General features: G+C 36.5%; 1 protein-coding gene across 7 annotated transcripts in view; it reads left to right on the top strand.

Moving 5' to 3' along the window:
• Positions 1–22175, top strand: part of dock3 (dedicator of cytokinesis 3) — a 228867-nt gene that overhangs the window by 141753 nt on the left and 64939 nt on the right. For 5 of the 7 annotated variants that reach the window (XM_046875280.1, XM_046875278.1, XM_046875281.1 and 2 more), the window contains 5 exons: positions 3541–3582; positions 5105–5259; positions 12670–12751; positions 14813–14873; positions 17020–17167. In XM_046875280.1, coding sequence (XP_046731236.1) covers positions 3541–3582; positions 5105–5259; positions 12670–12751; positions 14813–14873; positions 17020–17167 — 488 coding nt within the window. The remainder of the gene's footprint in view (positions 1–3540; positions 3583–5104; positions 5260–12669; positions 12752–14812; positions 14874–17019; positions 17168–22175) is intronic. The other 2 variants (XM_046875282.1, XM_046875279.1) reach the window with 1 other exon arrangement.

The following is a 22175-nucleotide window of genomic DNA, read 5'->3' as shown; positions in this document are numbered from 1 at the left end:
TCATCACAATCATTTGCTTTGTTAAGAAAATACATGTGCTTTCTGTGTGAATCGATTTTGGATTCTTTTGGTTTTCTTCTGCCTTCCAAAATGTTGGCGGCTTGATGACACTAAATTGCCCTTAGATTCCCCTTAGGTGTGTATGTTTCAACATGGTGTCCTAAAATTTGTAGGGAAGGAAGGAATGCTGCAGCATATTTCAAAAATTAAAATAAAAGCAATTTCATGTATATTTTTATACTGAAATAAATTATATTTAAACATATTTCAACCTATTAAAAAAAATCATCAAATATTAGGAAGAACAAACACTGTATGTTGATATCCGCCATCCTAAATGTGTATATCTTGCAGTGTGTGTGTGTGTGTGTGTGTGTGTGTGTGTGTGTGTGTGTGTTGACCAGAAGGCTAATTGGATACAGTTACATTTCGCTCATGTTAAATAACAGACTCTCCCTTGAGGGGAGCATGTGATGTTCTCAGAGGTACAGTAGGGAGAGGAAAAACAATGCTACAAGCAAACTATCCACGTCCCAGTACCAATAAAACATGGTTGGTAACCTCTGCTCTAGGATACCAACATTGCAAACATTGCAGTTGGCAAAGTGTGAAATCCTTCACAGCTCCAAACTCTCATGCTGTATGCTGTATTATGTAACCAATTTGCTAAGCCACAGTTCAGTTCTTCTCAGAAACGGCAGGGGGTAGGATTTATTTTAAGTGTTACTGTTGTTGGAGTCAGGCACACTCTTTAGTGTGTGCTGTCACAGCCCTACTGTTTAAAAAGGAAATACATAATATTTGACTGTAACATACTCACTGGTACCCTTTGGCGACCCTTCTGCTAGTCCCTCTGCTTGGTGGCTCTCTCTCTGAGGTTGATGTCTTTCTCCTCTTTATTGGCATCACCGGACTGAAACAGAGCGCACTGATTAGTCTCATCAGCTGCAGGTGTTTCTTACCACTTGTTCCGTCCGGTTCCGCCCTCCACTCGCGCACCGCTGGCACAATGATCGAATCATAGCTCTCAAACCGAAGTGCATCGCAAGCCTCATTGGAGTTTCCATTTTGCCTACTCTGAAATGTGACCAGGGAAATCCATCCTGTCAAGATCAAAATTTATCGACCCGTCTAGTCCAGCAAGATTTAGAAAGCACCAGTTCTTTAAATACGATCAGAGAAATTGAGAATGCGCAGGTGCTTCCTAGCAATTTTTATTAATTAATTAATTTATTTATTTATTCAGCTTTATTCAATCTCCCACCCTTGAGCAAGGCCCTCAACTCTCTGTGCTCCAGGTGTGCAGTAACATGGCTGCATCTGCTCTCTAATCCCAGCTTCCTAACATCGCTGAAATATGCAAAGAAATAACAATTTCCCTGTGGGTTTAGTAAAGTATAAAAGATTTTTTTTTTTTCTTTTTTTTTTACTTTTTTAAATGTAAAAAAAATGTAAAAAATGTAAAAAGATTTTAAATGTAAAAGATTTTAAATGAAAAAAGACCACAAATAAAATCCTTGGATGAAATTCAGAGAAAATTCCCGTGCTATAAAACAGGCAAAGTCAGATTATGAGTCAGCATTAACATTTAAGAAAGTGGCGCATCTGTGAGCCTGGATATCTCATTTGTTTTTCGAATTGTTTCCTGGCCTCATTCCCCTTTTTTCCGGCAAGACGAGCGAAGAAGCGAGGAAGGGAAACAAGAAAAGGAAATGAGAAATGAGGAGGTGCAATTTAAGAAATGAGAAGCACTCCATGTCATGGGCATTTTCACCGCTTTCCTGGTGGAAAGACGATTTAAATGGAGACCACCCACTGTAGCTATTTGTAGGATAGTACCAAACCAAAGCAATGAAACGTATTTGAGACACAAGTGTGTTCTGTTTATAGTTCTCACTGTCAAGGACGTAGTCACGATCACTTCAATATGGATCTGAAATGCAGAGAATGTAATTAGAGAGCAGGTGGGGTTTAGTGCATGTTTTGTTCAATAAATAGCAATAGATTCTGAAAAAACGAATAAATTGGAACAGAGTGGATCAAATCATGCTGTGATATTGTCTGATTTAAAATGAGAGCGCTCATGAGGACAGAAAAAGCGTGATAAAGCGATTCTGACTTCTGAAACTCGTTGGTAAACAAATTGTTCCTAATTATTGTCACAATCATTTGCAAAAATAAAAGAATTTAACATAGTGTTTTCTTTTCCATTACCTAGCAGTGTTTCCAGTATGAGGGTTGGGAATTTGTGCATATCTGTTGAATGGGATTGAGCTGTCAGAGCCAATTTCACAGTTCTAATCTTATGTTCTACTTTCTGCCCTTTGAATGTAATGCATGTTCGACTTTTCTGTCACAAGACCTTTGCCATGTCATGTATGGAATCATGAAACAGCATTTGACATGTCATGTATGAACCGCAGCTCAGAACAAAAGTTTCAGCTACAAGATTTATATTAATTCTCTTATTCTAATAAAATCTTATATCTATAGGCACAATGTAGACAGTGACTTTCATATGGTGGGTGAAACTTATACACTATTTTCTCCCAGTTAATCACCTGCCAATTCTTGATTTCCACCAGCTCTCCTTTATCATACAGCAGCTGTTCTATACAGGAAGTACAGTGTAGAGTTGCTACTGTATAAGTAGGATCTCACATTTTTAGTTTTGTAGATGTTCCAAATAATTAAGGGTAAATACACTTCTTCCCTAATTGGCAAAATATAAAGCTTATAATGTTCTTAAGAACTAATCATTAGTCAGCAAAAAAACACAGAGAAAAATGAATGTAAAATTAAGCATATGAAAGGATTTTGCTCCGATTTCTTGAAAAGTTCATACTACTTAGAAGAGTTCATGCAGATGCATTTAATGTTGATGAGCTTATGCAAAATTGTGAACCCAAACATTTAGTATCACTGGTAACATTGCATTTATTTTCCTTTTTCAAGCTGAAGAAATGCTGGCACAGGAGAGTCTCAGGAGTGCATTTCTTTCATTCCCGCTCTATTTCTGGCCCTTGATTTGCTGTTAAGACCATTAAAAGCTTAATTATCTGGCATTTTGGATCCACCTCTCATTTTGGGATTATACCATTCTTTTATATACATTTTAAAATGTATTATAAAACAATCCTGACACTTTATTGCCATTGATTTTTTTCCTGTAACAGCATTTCCTATCCCATTAATTAATTTCCTTGCATTAATCAGCAATTGTGCTATGTTTATATATGTATATGCTTCTATCAGAAGATTTCCATAACCCTGTGTGTGTGTTTGTCTTTCTTCCCCATATGTCACAGTGTTTTATTCAATATGGTTTGGTGTTATTGCCGCAGGTTTTCCCCCCACATCCAACTAAAACCACAGCTGACAACGTAATGCTATTCTCCTGCTAGACCCTAAGCACAGCAGACACACGCATCACTTGGGATTTTTTTTCACGATATGCTTTCAAAAAAATTCGGTTCTGCTTTCACATCTCTCTTTTTCCCTCTTTTTTTCTCTCTGCCTCCTTTTTTCTTGCCTTACCAGCATCTGTCCAGCAGACACAGTGTCCAGCAAACTACATCGCAGGTACACAAATCACTTCCTTTCCTGTCTGAATAAATTCGCCACCTTTCACTAAGGCTTTTCTTCACACCGCGCAGTCTGAGAGTTTTATAGATCGTTGAAGACTTCCGGGGAAAATGTGTATATTTGTGTATATTTATTTTAGGACTGTCAAAATTAACGCGTTAGTAACACGTTAATGCAAATTCATTTTACCGACAATTTTATTAACGCTCGATTAATGCAGTGCGCATTTATGTTTGACCATTTTTATCAAAAATGTAAATAAATAAATATAAAAGAGATGAAATTCAAATCTTCAACCCAACACACATTTATTCACGACGTCCTTTGTTTACTCAAATATATACATTATAGAAAAAAACACCAAATAATTTGTTTTGATGTTCATTAATATAATTATAAAAGCGTCTTAGATGCAAGTTATGTAAATGGATAATTAAAGTGAAAAAAGATCTTGCCTTACAGATTGACGACACATGATAAAAATGTAAATTGGCTATTTATTGCATTAAATATGCAGTGTTTAGGCAAAATGTATATTATGCTATTGTGCTATAATTTTTATTCTGTATAATGCTCTGCAAAATAATAAGTAGAACATTAAATGTAAAAAAAAAAATCTAAGACTCTTGAAATGAAAAAACAAACAAAACTGCTTTCTCTGCAAAGACCCATAATCAGGAACAGTCTCAGAAGAATAAACACTGTCCAACTTACGTAAGCATCCTACGCCTGGAAGATTCACAGGGGAGGAATACATATTCAGTCCCCATGACAATATTTTTATGTGTTAAATATCACAATATCCTCGGTAACACATTTTGGAAATAACAATAATATTTAGGAACTAAAATGATTTTTTTTATATTATGTGCCTCAGTTGTGAGGTGTGTTAACTGAATAAAATAATTCATATTTAATTATATATTCGACTCCGATTTTTTGTGTCAATAATGCAAAAAAAGCTGCGACACATGACATTTCCAGCCATCATGGGTTCGTCTCTACAAACTTGGAGATATACATTTGTATAGGATGTTTTTGGATGTGGTCGCATTGGATTTGTCATGACAATGCCCCTGTGCCCAAAGCCAGGTCAAAGATATGTTGAGAGCTCTGACCTTTAACCCTATTTAACACCTTTGAGATGATTTGGAATGCCGACTGCACCCCAGGGCTCGTCACCCTACATCAGTACCTGACATTACTAATGCCCTTGTGGCTGAACAAGCAAAAATGTCTACAACCATTTATGGAACATCTTCCCAGAAGAGTGGAGGTTATAATAACTGCAAATAGGGTCTAAATGTGGAATAGGATGTTTAAAAGCACATACTAATTCTATGGTCAGTTGTACACAAACCTTTGTTCATGGTGATGGGGATTTTATTGGGATGAATTGTAAAAGATGGAAGAAGGTATAGTGTGTAGGATTTTTTTTCATGACCTCCAAGTCTTTTCAGTTCCAGGTTGCAACACAAGGAAAAGGAAAAACTTTCTGCTTTTCTCTTTTTCTTTGAAGGGGGATAGTATGCGGCAGCGTCATGGTGACGCATGTCGGGTTCCTGTCCCTCACCACCTGTTTGTCAATCTCAAGAGCTTTACCTACAATACCATAGGAGAAGACACAGACATATTCTTTTCCCTCTATGACCTTCGTGAAGGCAAACACATAAGGTGAGGAGCATTATCACTTTGTCATTATCAAGTCAATATCCATTGGAAGGCAAAATAACAGTAAGTTCTGTACAAATGTAATTTAACACTAAATTTACAGACCAAGTGAATGAAGAATATACAGGGCACAGTGAATAAAGAATGATGCTAAGAAATAAACTGTATATAGCCTTTATTGAAATAGCCATCAGGTTCCCTGGTGGTCTAGTGGTTAGGATGCCGTGCTCTCACCGCTGCGGCCTGGGTTTGATCCCCGGTCAGGGAACCAACCTCAGCCATTAGGGTTGCACAAGCCTTAGTGCCGGTCCCAAGCCCGGATAAATGGGGAGGGCTGCGTTAGGAAGGGCATCCAGCGTAAAAACATGTGCCAAATCAAACATGCGGATGGTCCGCTGTGGCGACCCCTAACGGAAGAAGCCGAAAGAAAGTTAATTGAAATAGCCATCATAAATAAATAATAGATTATTATTTAAATAATCGATTTTTAGATAGATAGATAGATAGATAGATAGATAGATAGATAGATAGATAGATAGATAGATAGATAGATAGATAGATGGATGGATGGATGGATGGATGGATGGGTGGCCAGGCAGACAGACAGACAGATGGACAGACAGATAGATATTTTAATTATTATTAATTATTTAACCAATTCGAAATAAAACACTTACTTACTCAATTGTAAATAAATTGTGTAGCTCTGTATCCTGTTCTTTTTAGTGCTGCCAAACATCCATCTCATGTTTTATAGTTTGTATATGGGCAATTCTTACAGTCCTTGGGCTATGAATGTTATCTGTTTTGAGGCTTGGGACCTTTTTGATTCAACCCAAGGACAAGATTTGAATTGCCACAACCAGATGTAGGTCAATCACCTAAAAATGCTACCAGCACTCAGGCTTTAGCTAACCGCTTGGGAGTACTTGTTGTTGCAATCGTCCTTGCCCCTAGAGGCTTGGCAGAATCTGGAAATGAGTATCAGCTGGGAAAGCAATCATTATTTTCCTCCATGCTGTCACAGCTAGAAACACCCTCACCGGAATTCTGGCAACCATAGTGCACACAGGCTTCATACAAATCATTATAGAGTATTTCATTTTATCTAATTTCATCTTTGCTGACTTTGGAAATACTTTTCAGAAGTCAAAGATGGATGACTTGTTTTAAACCCACTGTTAATTGATTCATTCATCCGGATCAGAAGAAAATACACAGAGAAATACACCCAACCTTCTGTAATTACATATTAAGTTTTATAGCCAAACTTTACTGTTATAGAAGTTGATACCATACTTTGTATATCGTATTACATTTTGTGCAGTTTTATATAAGGCCCACCAATCCAGTGCTAGCCAAATATTATTATTCACAACATCTTGGTCTCTCTCTCTCTCTCTCTCTTTCTCTCTCTCTCACTTACTCTCTTGCTCTCACTTTCTGTCCACCCACTCATCCAAGGCTTGACGGTTCATTAATGGTCCCACAGCCTCCCACTTGAAAGCTGTCCACCGCTCCCTTCCAGGGTCAGCCCAGAATTGTATTACACCTCATTGCAATTAGGCAACGATAAGCCTGATGGTTTATTGAAGTGTCATGAAAAGTGTAACCTTTTGCCTCAGAGCCTTTCAGTACAGATCTGAAAGCAGTATCTCAATGATTCTTTCATAAAATATTCCATCCAGCTAAATGTGAGAATTTTGAGCCATTTAAAGCACTTCTCATGAAGAAATTATGGTAAGATATTGTGTCTTTTTTTGTATCTCTTTTATTTCCTCTTTACACATTGACCACATCTGGCGCTGCCTGATTCTCCGTGGCTCTCTAAATGGTGCTGCTTTTTCTTGTTCATTAGACCGACCATCTAGCTTTTCCTACAAAATAATAAAGCTTTCATGTCAGTAAGGCTGAAGGACTTTGAAGAAACCTGCAGCAGAACATTTAAAACCCTCTTTATGCGTTTGTATGCTTTTGTTAATTGAGTGGCAGCATGGGGCAGCAGACACAGTAGCTGATGCCACAGAGAGTCTGGTCTAAATATACTTTGCTCTTTGTGCCTGTGAAAATGAGTAAAAGTAAAAACTTGTGTATGTTCTCCTGGGTATATTTTTGACCTGCTTGGGTTAGTCTATGGCAGAGGTGGGAAGTAATGTACTTAAGTAGATTTTTCTGGTATTAGTGCTTTACTTCACTTTTTAATTTGTCGGACAAGTTTTTACTTTTACTGATAGACTTTTACACAAATATCTGTTCTTTCTACTTCTCACATTTTCAATTCATTCTCGTTACTTTAGTTTTAATATATTTGTGAGATGGCAATTTTTTAATATTTCTAATCAGTAAACATTTGTTTTACTGATGCGCCAAGCCAGCGAGTTTTGTGGCATTTTTTCCTCATGACGCCAAAAACTAACTTAGATGACTTTTCTCTTTTTTGATCTTTACAGATAAAAGCAAATCACATTTCGAATCTGTCAAGATTTATTTGTACACACTCATAATAACAAAACGCTGTGCTTTTGTATAAAGCAGACAGGGTGCGCTTTCTGCCGTCTCGGTCATCTCTATTTACAGACACATAAATAAAACAGCCTGAATCTCAGTGAATATTTGCCTCACAGACATAATAAATATATGTATAGAAAGCTCAAAAAGTGTCTATAAACCAATTTACATCAAATACAAATATTCTCTGATTAGGTAATCCGTATGAAAGTTATAAGAGGTACAGATTCTGAGGTATCACCTTATTAACCATCAGTGTGGAAACTTAGCAATAGTTCCTTTTGTTGTCCTGATAATTTACATAAATTTACATAAATTTTAAACACCACAATTATTTTAAAACGTTTACAATAATATTTTGTCTTCATGCTCTATGTTGTGTTTGGGGTCACGAATAATAAACGTGCATTTGTGTAAAGCATCGATATTTGTCCGTGTTGATTAGAGTATTAAACAATTGGAAAGTATTAATTTAAGGTACATTTAGAACAGATAATAATGTGCGATTAAGTTGTGATTAAATCGTGAGTTAACTTGTAACAGTCATGCGATTAATCGCGATTAAATATTTGAATCTATTGACAGCCCTAATATTAATATGACGTCATGTCCAGTTACCAGCGTGACACTAAAACAGGTAGTAGTAATGGCTACTTTTTACTTAAGTACATGTCAGAGCCCAAACCTTTTTACTTTAACTTGAGTAAAAAAATGTAGTCAGAACTTTAACTTTTACCATAGTACTTTTAAATATGAGTATCTGTACTTCTACTTAAGTGAAGGATGTGTGTATATTCTCTAGGTTTTATCCTACTTTTTTATTAACTATGCTGAATTTGCCTAAGGTGTGAATGTGTGCAAGCTACTATGCGATCAGTGGTGTATTTCTGCTTACATCAAGGTTTCCCAGATTTAAATCCAACATGACCATGGCCAGGTTAAATAAGATAAATGATAGAATGTGTTTGGTGTATGAGTGATTGTGAACTTTTTAAAAGCATTTGTGATGACTGGCTAGGAAAATGTACTACAATATCCCGTAGGCTTTAGACACGTTTGACAGCTTATACCTTATGGACAACCGGCACCATCAGCCTGCTATGCTGGAAACAATTTGGACAGCATCCAAATGGATGGACAATTTTTTACATTTTCATAAAGGTTTTTATAGATTTCAGCTGCCAAGGACTTAATGTACATTTCCTTTCACTGAATCTTTCACTGTCATTCAAACTTGATGTGATTACATAACTGACCCCTCAGTTGAAAACTCACATCATCCACTAGTACTGGACTGATATATTATCATGTCAGTTCTTGGCCAGTAAAGTTTCTCAACATGCCTCTTATTGTTAACCAGATTTTTCATCAACCTTATAACCCTTTGGCATTTGGGTAACTATGTTTAAACATGTACACATCTTTTAAATGATCTGACAATAGTCAGAGCCGCCATTGAATTAAACAATGCCAAAGAAACATTTATTTGTTAGCGATGAAAGGGTTTAATGACAACCTGTCGATGTTGTTTCCTCTAGTGAGGGCTGTTGTTGCTTTTCTGTGAATTGATTGGACATTCTTGGCAGGAGAGCTTGTCAAATCAGCAAGTCAACTTGTATGCAATGACATGCATTCCTATGCTGGTAGTCTCCAGATAGTTGAGCAGACATCTCTCAGGAATCTTTTTTGCATCCGGTTTACATGCGTACAATTTGGGGACTATCATTTTAAGCTTCTAAAAACACAAACCAAGTGAGAAAATACTGCTTAATTGTTGGTATTTTGTGAGTTTTTAGGTATAGCTGGTGTTGAAAGAGAAAAGATTGCTGCAGGCAAAACACAGAAAAGAAGTGATAAACTGATGACTAATGGTAAACAGCAAATTAGAAACTATAATTAAGACAAGTGAACTACTTGGATAGTGCGAAGCTGCAAGGAAAGAAAAACAAGGATTAGAAGACAGAAGATTAACAGGAAACCTAATCACATAGAGCTGAGCAGAAGCCCACCATGATCTGAATCGGAATTGTTCCAAATGCTAGCTCAGAATATTAACCAGTAAGCTACCACTGACCTCTGTGAATGTCGAGGCCTTGTTCAATTCAAATTCCATCTGCACTCCTCATTTCACTTCATTTCATATATACCACTGCACACAAAATGCACCTGAGTATCTACATTGCAGTTCTAAGCAATGAGTTTAAATCATCTTTGTCCCAGTGATGCCTAGAGAGTGTCTGCTGGGGTACATTTAGGGGGTAATTAGGAAGTTTATTATGCTTGCATAGATATATAAAAAAAAACACCAAGTGGGATAGAATCCTAATTCTATAACCTTAAAGAGTTCCAAGTAGAACTCCTTTTTAAAAAATAAAAACAAAAACCTTCATATCCAAAGAATAAATGAACAACTTGCAGTGGTAGTCAGGGATGTATATCACCAGTCTTACTTTCAATATATTAATTATATTATAAAATCCCCTTTTCATGTACCGTATTTTTCGGACTATAAGCCGCTACTTTTTCCCACGCTTTGAAACCCGCGGCTTAAACAAAGAAGCGGCAAATTTATGAATTTTTCCTGGGTTTTTCCCGGTTTCACAAACTTCAAGCCAAAAAACTGAGCCCCATAACATTAGACCAATAAAATCGCCGAACGGAAACGAAAAAACGCACCTCACCTGTGTTCTGAGCTGCACGGCATCGGGAGAAAAAACGTTTTTTTTAAACGCATGACGATGCCAAAAGATAAACTTTTGAAAGAAATAGTTGTGAAAGGAAGGAGGAAGACAGTGAACAATTACTTTCTTGGTAGGCTACTGTTTAGATACAAGCCGTTGTAGCGCGTTGAGTCAGGGTGAAGGGAGAGCTCGCTAACTCCAGTTGCAACAGAAATCATATAAGCACAGACAGGTTTCCAAAACTCGTGCTTTTTTATTTTTCTTGGCAACAGCGTTACGGGTTAGTCAAAGAAAATAATATGGACATATTCCTCGGTCTTGCACACATGCAGTAATAGCGGAAAAATGTGGCGGCAGGCTATTCCCAAAATGCCGCTCTGCTCTTAAAGGAGCCACAACATATTTCACCCGTTACACCGTGTAACAGACACTGTCTTTCGTTAAAGCTTCTGTAAAGTTCATTAGTTTCAATGTAGACACCTGTGGCTTATAGCCAGGTGCGGCTCAACATGAGTTTTGCATGAATGCATTTGTTTTCTTTTTTGTATAATTATGGTTTACATATGTAAGCTAACATGTGTAACATACAGGTTGATAAGTTTAGACCCAAGAGTGTGAACTCACTGTTTTAATGATGGACAATTTGAGAATATTTATCATCATAATGTGTTAATAATGAACAAAGAAAGCAGCAAACTAAGATACACTATATGGGCAATAAGGACTCATGGAAATTTAGGGACTAAGTGCATGAAACAAGGTCAGTAAATAACTGGTTTAAAAATGTTTGAATCAAAGAGATTCAGTGGCCTACACAAAACCTCGACCTCGTCATTGGGATGATTTGGAACAGTGCAAAAAACCTTTTGCTTGACATCTATACATCTGTGCTCTTGTGGCTTAATTAGCACAGATCCCAAAAGCCAATTTACAAAATCTACTGGAAAACCACAGAACAAAGGACACTATTATAGAAACATTGAAGGAACCATCATCTTTATTGATCACTTTATAATGGATTAGGGGTGTGATTGTCAGGTTGCCCCAGTACATATAGAGCACACGATGTGCATGTAGGTCATGTTGTGTATTTAATAATTAAAATCAACACACATGCATAACAACCTGGAAACAGAAAAACAAAGTGTGGATGTGTGTAATACAGATGTCAAGACTTAGTGACTAAGTGACATAAGGATGTAAGAAGGCAAAATAACATATAAAATATACAATGATATAATATTTATGAAATAAATAATAATAATTGAGTCAAGTGTCATGTTTGTATTCTGTCCAATTAACAAACCTGCCATTACTTTTAGTTCATACATTTGCAGCAATGTTTCAATGTTATGCTATTATGCCATTTAAAAGGATTGCTACTATATATTAAAGCTGCCAAGTGCATTAAATTGCTAGAAAGTATTTTACAAATCAATTACCACAAGATTGATTCTCCTGTCTGCCGAATATGGAGTAGAAACACAAAACAAATGGAAGCGATACTACAGAAATCAGATGTGGACCAGTATTTAAATGAGCCCCAGTTTATATGAAATGGGATATTTTCCAGACACAGCAATTATCCAAAATAAATTCAAGAACGATGACAGCCCTGTACACTTTGGACAAGTTCATTAGAGTTGAATATGTGAGAGAGCAGGTGTGAACAGGGCCAGGGAGACAAATTGAAGGCGCTACTCTAATTGACTTTTAAAGAAATATGTCTTCATCTGATGTAGCATCTGTCTGGTCAGCCTATTTTTCTGTCAGCCATGCCTCAGGTAGACTACATTTCTCTTGTCTGTCTCCCTCCCACAAACTCTCATAACCCATGACACCCTGCTTCCATTAGACTTTGCTGTGGCAGACAGAAAGTATTCTCCTCTCGTCCCTCAGATCTGATTAAAGTTCCCAGCTTTCCCTCATTCTCCTCCTGTCATCGCACTGTCTCTCCATCCTTGATTTTCCCAGACCCCCTGTGGGGAACAAGAGGAGAACGAGGCACATTATTAACTGTCCATCTCCTCTTTAGTCTCAGTTTCTCATGTGCGAGAGCCGCTAAGGTGTCAAAGCGTCTCCAGGAGGCCACCCTTAATTGACATTACGTAGAGCTGTTTGTATTAAAGAACATCAGGATGTATTGAGTTGTTAAGATATGAGCAACTAGGCATCGTACGCAATGATTTCAAGGTAAATATAGACCTGTACTGTTTTGTTGCAGTGAGAAGTTCATGGTGAGGCTCAACAAAAACGGAGGACCAAAGAACCCAGAGAAAATCGACCGGCTCTGCGCACTGTTTACGGTAAAAAAAAAAAGTAGAGAGAAGGGGTTTTTATCTTCTTTTTTTTTATGAAATGTAAAACACCTTTAAAATTGGTAGGTCAAATGCATACGTTGGAAAAAGTTGGTTTATCAATAAAACAACAAAATGTAAAGTAAAAAAATCAGGAAACTTCAATCAAAATTGAAAGTTGAAATTCAATGAGAAATGTAATACTGTACTTCATGGAAAACATTAGCATGTAGTTGAATGTATTTGAAAATATAATGTAAATGTAATAACACAAATTGTACAATAATACAAAATCCTGATGAATCTGATCTCTATCAGTTACTGTATAATATTATTTTTAACTGCATTATATACAGTGGTGGACAGTAACAAAGTAACTTTTTTACACACGCTCTGTTTTGAACATGCTTTGTTCTGCTTGGTGGTATCTACAGTATAGGAACATACAGTTCAGCATCAGTTACCAGCAGAACATTTTGAGTGGAATAAATGATGGAAGAAACTCCTGACTCGAACTTGCTACAACACCTGTGGGCTCATTTGCATGATTTTCTTTTTTAAGTAGTTAAAAATAAGGTTTTGGGAGCAGGTTGAGAAGAGCCTGGAGAGCTGGAGGTACACACTGGAGAGAAGAGGAATGAAAGTCAGTAGGAGTAAGACAGAGTACATGTGTGTGAATGAGAGGGTGGGCAGTGGAGTGGTGCAGTTGCAGGGAGAAGAGGTGGAGAAAGTGGAGGAGTTCAGGTACCTGGGGTCAACAGTGCAAAGTAATGGAGAGTGTGTTAGAGAAGTAAAGAAGAGAGTGCAGGCAGAGTGGAGTGGGTGGAGAATAGTGACAGGAGTGATTTGTGATAGAGTATCCAAAAGAGTAAAAGGGAAAGTTTATAGGACTGTGGTGAGACCTGCGATGTTGTATGGATTAGAGACAGTGGCATTGGATAAAAGACATGAGGTGGAGCTGGAGGTAGCAGAGCTGAAGATGCTGAGGTTTTTGTTGGAAGTGACGACGATGGACAGGATTAGAAATAAGTTTACTAGAGAGACAGCGCATGTAGGACGTTTTGGGGACAAGGTAAGGGAGGTGAGATTGAGATGGTTTGGACATGTGCAGAGGAGGGACATGGGGTATATCAGTAGGAGAATGCTGAGGATGGAACCACCAGGAAGGAGGAAAAAAGGAAGACCAAGGAGGAGTTTTATGGATGTGATGAAGGAAGACATGCAGGTAGTTGGTTTGAAAAGGCAGATGTAGAGGACAGGGGGTATGGAGACGGATAAACTGCTGTGGCGACCCCTAATAGGAGAAGCCAAAAGAAGAAAAAGAACGTTTTGGGTTGATGATAATGATGTTTGACTCATTATTATTATTTTATTGATAGATCGGTGCGCTGAGAGTAACATTCGAGTCTTTTCACATAAACAAAATCGATTATGCAAGAGTCTTGTGACAAAAATGATAATAGGAACATTGAAGCCATAATAAATCATAATACTTCGGATACTTAAGTACATTTGAATGCAAATACTTTTGTACTTTTACTCAAGTGAGCATGTTTTACTATTCCTGGAATCATATTCAGCCTACTTTATCTCTACTTTAACTCAAATGCATTGTTTGTGTACTTCATCCACCACTTACAATATACTAATATTTTCTTAATAAAACAATGAAGTGAATGTGATACTCAACATAAAGATATAATCCCATTGCTGTTTCTTAGGTAACTCATATTGGTGTATATTTACAAAGAACAGTTTTTACACCTTGATTCAGAAACTGTTTCAGAATAATAACCATATTGTAAATTCACTTGCCCCTTGCTTATCCTTATGACTATGATCCAGAACATTGAGCACTCATTATATCCAGCAGTCATTAGAAACATGAACACTTTCTTTTAAATCAGACTTAATACACAGTAAGTACTGAAAGCATATTAGAGAACACTTTATCCTGGCTGTAAATTGAACATTGGGCACACGGGATACAATGATGTCCCATGAAATTGACATTCATTGCTCAAGAGTATGCCTTCTGTCCCCCGAACCCCCCCCTCTCTCTCTCTCTAGGATTTGAGCAATAAGGATATGAAACGAGACCTATACGTTGTTGCTCAGGTCATCAGGACCGGTAAGTGAATTTTTCCTTTATAAAGCAGAGCTAAAATCGACACACACACACACACACACACACACACACACACACACACACGTGGACTTTTTTCGCTCTGAGCCGAATGTGCTCCATTTCTCTTTCTGTCTCTCTTTTGCTCTCATTCTTTCTCTTTCTCTGTCTCCCTCTTTTGCACTTCACTTTACCTGCTATGGAATTCACATCACAGGTGCTGTTATGTAACTGCAGCATTGTGCATTTGGACTCAGTAATGTGCAAAAAGAACAGTACAATCAGTAGAATGCAGCCCATTTGCACAGTATTTGTATTGCTTTTTATTACCTTGTCAGAAGATTCCATCTATGTTAATTTGTGTGATAAGCTATTACACATGAATCAGTAAAAAACGACAAGGATTTATGCTGCTCTTTATGCTCTGGATGGTGGATGATAGTCCTTCCCTCATCAGGATGCTGTGAGGATAATGTGCTATAAGAAGTCATCCTAATATACCCAGTATGCAATGATAATGCGATTTTAGCACTCTGCTTTTCTTTGTTTTTATCTGCTTTAGATGAATTAATAGTACTTATTACATATTAATATGTGACATAAATATTTTAGTACCTTGCAATATGTTGAAAATATGTTTATTATTATGATTACTGCAATAATACCAACCATCATCATTATCATTATTTCATTATTATCATCATTTATTTATCAGTTTAATACTGTGTATTTTTTTCTCTCATTTCTGTGACATTCTTTTTGTTTTTTGGTCTTTTCTGTCTTCCATTCAAAGATGTTATCATACTTGAATATATTCAAATATCATTCACAGTAGTATTTATTTCTGAAAAGGTTTTTTATTTTATTTACCATCAATATATAGAGAATACATTAAATTAATTTTATTGACTCCAAATTAGAAACTTGGACTGACCTGTTTTAATTTCTCTTACACATTGTTGTCAAGGTTTTAATTGCCCATTTATTTATTTTAATTATCCATAATTGGTGTAACAGTCATTTCATATTAAACGAAAACTAAAATAAATCCAAAAAATAAAGTAAACAAGACGATCCATTCAGTCATATTAGTCATATTATAGAAAGAGGAGTTAGTGTGTGTTAGTGTTGGTGATCGCTAACACACTGCAGTGGCTGAGCTGTAATACTGGAAGGTTTAGTGTAGGAGGCGTTCTTTCACGGTTTAGTTGTTATTTTGCCACTTTCATCTCTTTGTGAGCTTTGCCTTTTATATAGATTTGTAGGTGGTGTGAGTAGATCAGTAAATGTAAAAATGCCCAAAATATATAGGTGATTGGCATTTATCACCATACAGATGTGACTGGGAGGGAATTTTTTACTTTATGAAAAGTTGAAAAACCGCAATAAACTATTTGTTTTGATGTATGGAAATGTTTACACGCAACCTTATTAGATGATGTTTGATTGGTCGATGATTGATAAGCGAAGCTCCGGGGGTAGATTATTAAATAGATTTATTATTATTATTATTATTATTATTATTATTATTATTATTATTTATTTTATTTAATTTTTTATCCTAATGTATTTTATTTTTATTTTTATTTTTTTTCTTAATAAATCACTGAATAAACTTTTTTTTTTTTTTTTTGTTTAATTTTGTTTGTTGAAATTTTTTACATCAGAAATGTCCAAAAAATTGAATACTACATTTTAATAGTACGGCATTTATTAATTAAAACATATAGTGATATTGACAGAAAGTAGTTAACATTATAATTGTGATCAATTAAAAAGGATGTGCCATTTGTTAATAGATCATTATAATGTATCTGAAAAGTGTTGTATTTGTGCTTTTTTTTGTGGATTTGGAGCTTTATGGCTGAAGCTCTATTTTGAATATTTAATTCTGCTGAAGTATGGACTTCTTTTTTTTTTTTAGTTTGCAAGGTTGCTTTTATTGATTTCAATTCTCCAGCCTGCAATCAGGTGTGTTAGATCATAATGCTGCAGACAGTGACTCAGATATGCAGTCCATTGCTTCTGATTTATGTTCCTGTTGCTGAACATTACTCCCTCACTCCATACTCTACAGTGACTCTGCTGTAATAGTTTCATCCATTTCAGTATGTGGATGTTGACGTGGTAATGTAGTGCTCTCTGTGCACAGGGCGAATGCTGCTGAACGACTCGAAGAAGGGCCCTCCACATGTGCACTATCGACGCCCGTACGGATGCGCCGTGCTCGCTATGAGCGATGTGCTACACACCATATCGGAGCTCAAGGAGGAAAAAGACTTTGTGCTCAAAGTTTACACGTGAGTGTCTGGCATATGCATACATGTGTTTTTAAAATTATTAAATAATAAAATGTAAAGATTTATGAGTGATAGATGACGTTCTTAGAAATGGTTTTCACATAGAGATTTCTGTCTCCATGGTGATTTTAGGAAAAGAAATTACAGGGAAAAAGAATTTAAGGTTTTGTCACGTCAGTTATCACCTCATTAAGAATTATGCTTAGTCGTATATTTTTTTAAAGCTTACTTTTTGATATTAAGCATGACGGTTTATGCATCATGAGTTGCTTTATTAAAATATACAAAATAAAAAAAAAGGTTTCTCTCTTGCACACACACACACACACACACACACCTACAGATGTTCTCCAAGATGTTTAGAACAGCTTACCTACATGTTTTCTTTAAAAACGTGTAAAGTGTAGAAGAATTCATGCTATTTTGATGGAAAGGTGTTCACACCAACTAATGATTGATTTGGATCTCCATTTTCTTAATTCATAAAAAAAAAAAAAAAAAAACTAATAACACTTCTATTTTTAAAGCATTCTCACTTTTAATCTAACGGATATCAAGGATTAATTTAATGTAATTTTATGTAGTATGTATTTATTAAGTATTTAGATAAAGATTCATTTGTATGAATAAATGTAAAGTTTAAAAGATAAATTTACCAGAGACCAAAAATAGCATTTTTCTGCTAGTTTTTGGGGTCTATCCTTAAAATTGAAAAGCTGTAAATGGGTTTGGGGGATGAGGTGCACACCCCTTCACATTTCCATTGCCCTGCTCACAAACAGCTAAACACAATCACAATACTTTATACACAGAAATCCAGCAGTGTTCTGAATATTTTTTGAAAAGATTTGTGCCAAAAAAAATTGTACATTCCTTAGTACTGATTATAAATGTCTGATTAATGAATTTACACGCTACTGCCAGAATGGTACACCAAATTATAAAAAAAGGGGGGTAAGGATATCAGCAATCAGCTACCAAAGATGAATTACATTTACATTTGTGGCAGAATCTCTTGTCAAGAGCGACGTACAAAGTGAGTCTCTAGCAATGAATAAGTCTACACTGGTACACTAGATAACAAACTTAAGATAAATCAGACTATAACTCTGATTTTTACAAAGCAAACTTGGAAAGTGTTAGTTTAATGTTTCAGGAAGAGGTAGGTCTTCAACCGTCACTTGAAGACAGCCAGGGACTCTGCTGTTCGGACATCTAGGGGAAGTTTATTTCACCACCTTTGAAGTGTACTTACCTCTCATTCTGTGAGAAGGTGGCACCAGTCGAGCAGTGCTGGAGGATCTCAGACAGCGTGTTGCAGTGGCAGCGAGATGTGATGAGTTCTCTGAGGTGATATGCTGCTCCATTTTTGGCCTTGTAGGCAAGCATCAGTGTTTTGAATCTGATACGTTCAGCTACTGGAAGCCAGTGGAGGGAGCGCAGCAGTGGGGTGGTGTGAGAGATCCTGAGCAGATTGAACACAAGCCGTGCAGCTGTGTTTTAGATCATTTGCAACCTTTAATCGTTCAGAGGAAGACCTGCCAGCAGAGAGTTGCAGTAGTTCAGTCTCGAAATAACTAAAGACCGAACAAGCACCTGTGTGGACAGAAATGGTTGAATCCTTCATAGAGCCACATTAGCAAAACGTGAGGAGAAGGACAGTTGATTGTCCATGGTTACCCAAAGGTTGCGAGCAGTGGCTGAAGCAGAGAGCAGAGAGTTATGAGGAGTTACTCGGAGATCTTGACCTGGAGATGATTTATGATGATTTATGATGACTTATGATGGCCACTGTTTATAATAATGGTCCTTTTGATGTTTCTTGTCCTAATTTCTTTTAAAATTAAAAAAGATTTTAAACCACTGATAATTAAGTCCTTAACTCTCAACTGCTCGGTTGTATAAATGCGTAAATTGTCACATTTTAAAGAAAAAAAAAAAAGAAGGTTGAATTATAATGATTTGAAGTACTATATTACTAGTACCATCAATATACGTTGAATGAAAATACAATAGCCTCCATATACAATGTATGAAAGACATAATGCATGCAGATATTTCTTCATGACTTCTCCTAATCCAAAAAAGTAAATAATACAAAAAAGAATCCTTCTTTCAAGGTAATCCAATCTAATGGAAATCAAAATGCGATTGGTTGACTTCATGGCAATTATTTTGGTAAATAATTGGACATACAGTACATGGTGTGTAGAGCTCCTAACAATCTAATCAATTGCTTGAAATTGCTTTTTTGGAACTTTAAAACTTTCATAATTTACCAACCAAACGGACAAATATGATGGCTGTGATACCGGCGAATGATACTTCCAAAGGTTAATTACTTTCTGAGTGTTTCTGAGAAGCATTGCACCTCAAACCCAATGTTTTCAAAAAATTCCTACGTGAAAGACGTTTCACTTTCAGCTCCCTCCATCATGGACTTCCATTCCATTTGTGTGCACCGATGCTGATACGATACTCAGTTGTTGTCTGGGGAACAAGCAGAACTGGTTAAGAAGGGAGAAAATGGGGAGAAACTATTTAACACACAGAAAACCTTTTGACAGACTAGCAATCACTTCGACAGGTAATCATGTGGTATCAAAGCCCTGAACTCATGTTTCTGCAAGTGTGAAAGAAAAAATATGACTTTCTTCTGAAACCAGGGAGCATTTGGTAGAATATAGATTTAAACCACAAAAAACAACATACATGGAAGAAAAAAATGTTTTACATGCTCCACTGCTTGAAAATATACATTAAACATTTATTGGGATTTATTAATATTCTGCTAGACCCCAGATGCTGCTTGACCACAGAAGTGGAGTCATTTCATGGTGCATAAAATTGGAAAAACCCAAATCCTAACGAATGTGTAAAACTCTGGTGGTCGCATCTCGTTAGCCTCTTTTCTAGAGTGGGTTAAGACATTTCCAGCCGCCATCCTGAACGTCACATCTGATCATTTTCAGAAATGACACCCTTGAACTTTCCAATCAGTGATGCTCCCTTCAACCCTTCCATTCCCTCCATATGCATTATCATTGCTGTAGTGTCACGATTAGGGCTGGAGACCCAACGTGTCAAGCTCATTAGTCTGTTTTGGAAGCCTGCACTTGCGAGCCTGAGGCTGTCTGACAGTTGTTTGACTCTCTGGCATGCAAGTTAGCCGCAAAAATGATCCCGTCTCTCTCAGCTGCAGAAATGAGCAAGAGAGTGTTAGAGACGTGGTAAAGAAATACAAATGGATTTTTGTGCATAAGGTTAATATTTATCAGTGAATGCATACTACTATAAATATATATAAAAAATCAGACACTGTATTCTTTGGCACAGTGCATGAAATATGAGCATTCTTTGATTGCATCATTGCACTCTGGACTATATGTGTGAGCATGAAAGAGAGAACTGAGAGGGAGGGTGAAGGAGCCTGTAAGAGATATATGAAAGTATGAGTTCTGCAGGGACACCTAGTGGTGTAAGGGAATACAGGGATCAGTCAAGTATTTTTAAACCACCTTTACTTTTTACATTGTGTTGCATAAAGCTGTAAGTCTGCTTTCAAAGAGTAGTGTTTGACATGCAGTTTGACCATCTGGTATATACAAGTATATGTACAAGTATATAGGGATTAAGATGTGAATATATCGTACATACCTTGTTAAAACATAATAAAAAGCTCAAGAGCTTGCCATAGTTACATACACTATATCGACAGAAGTTTTTGTGGACACCTGACTATAAGGTTGCGTAATGTGCGCTTTTTAACATCCCATTCCACATTTTGTCCCTAATTGCTGTTATAATAAGCTCCACTCCTCAGGGAAGACGTTCCACTAGATTTTCAAGTGTGGTTGTGGAGATTTATGCTCATTTAGTTAGTAAAATCAGGTACTGGTGTATTGTGTGGAGGCCTGAGGTGCAGGCGGCAATCCAACTCGTCCCAAAGGTGTTCAATAGGGGTCTCCTAGTTCATGGTATGGGAAAGTTTAATGCTACTGAACCCCAACACACCCTATACAATTGTTTGCCTCCAAATTTTGTGGGAACAGTTTGGTGAGTATGTCAAGAATATGCCCCTCATCATTAAATATTATATAAATCATATAAATAAATATTTAATTGCATATTTGGATGGATTGGTAGCATTTGGTGTTGGTGGGAGCTCAGTGGTTGAGGCGTAAGAATCGGAAGGTCACAAGTTCAAATCCCAGCACCACCAATCTGCCATCTCGGGATAAGGGCGTCTGCCAAATGCCAAATCCTTCTAGTTGTATGATATGCTGAATACATTTTAGAAAGATTATTCATGAATGAAAAAATGTGCACAGGTTAGAACTTTTGCATCATATAAAAGAAGTAAAAATTATTCAAAAACAAAACAAAGAAAAAATATTTTTGGGAGTGCTACTATTTTTTTCCTATTTTTTCCTTTTTTTATGTTCAAAGTTAGTAAAGATTGAGACCGAAGAATATTCTGAGAGCTCCAAAAAATGTTTGGTAATAATAATAATAATAATAATAATAATAATAATAATAATAATAATAATAATAATAATAGCACCTTTCCTGAGCTTAAAAATGGTTTAGAGTAAAGAACAATAAATGACAGTCAATTATATGGACATGTTAAAGGACATTTGCCCAGACCAAACAAAAGCAATGCAATTGCATGTAACAGTTACAACAAATCAAATCCATAACAACGAACACATAACATCATATAAACGGCTTAGAAATTCTTAGTAATACACGCATGTAAACACAATAAACAGTACATGGAACAAATACGCATTGTGATTGGTAATAGTATTGTCAATTGACAGTATTGCTCTCAAGTGATTTGGAAGAAATTAGTGGCTTATATTCATAGCTGCTCTTAGGGCCGGTCCCAAGCCCGGATAAATGGGGAGGGTTGCCTTAGGAAGGGCATCCAGCGTAAAAACGTGCCAAATCAAACATGCGGATGATCCGCTGTGGCGACCCCTAATGGGAGAAGGTGAAAGAA

This window comes from Silurus meridionalis, chromosome 19 (genome assembly GCF_014805685.1).
Source record: "Silurus meridionalis isolate SWU-2019-XX chromosome 19, ASM1480568v1, whole genome shotgun sequence".
Lineage (NCBI taxonomy): Eukaryota > Metazoa > Chordata > Actinopteri > Siluriformes > Siluridae > Silurus > Silurus meridionalis.
The sequence above is the reverse complement of the archived record's forward strand: the minus strand, read 5'-3'. Positions and strand labels throughout refer to the sequence as shown.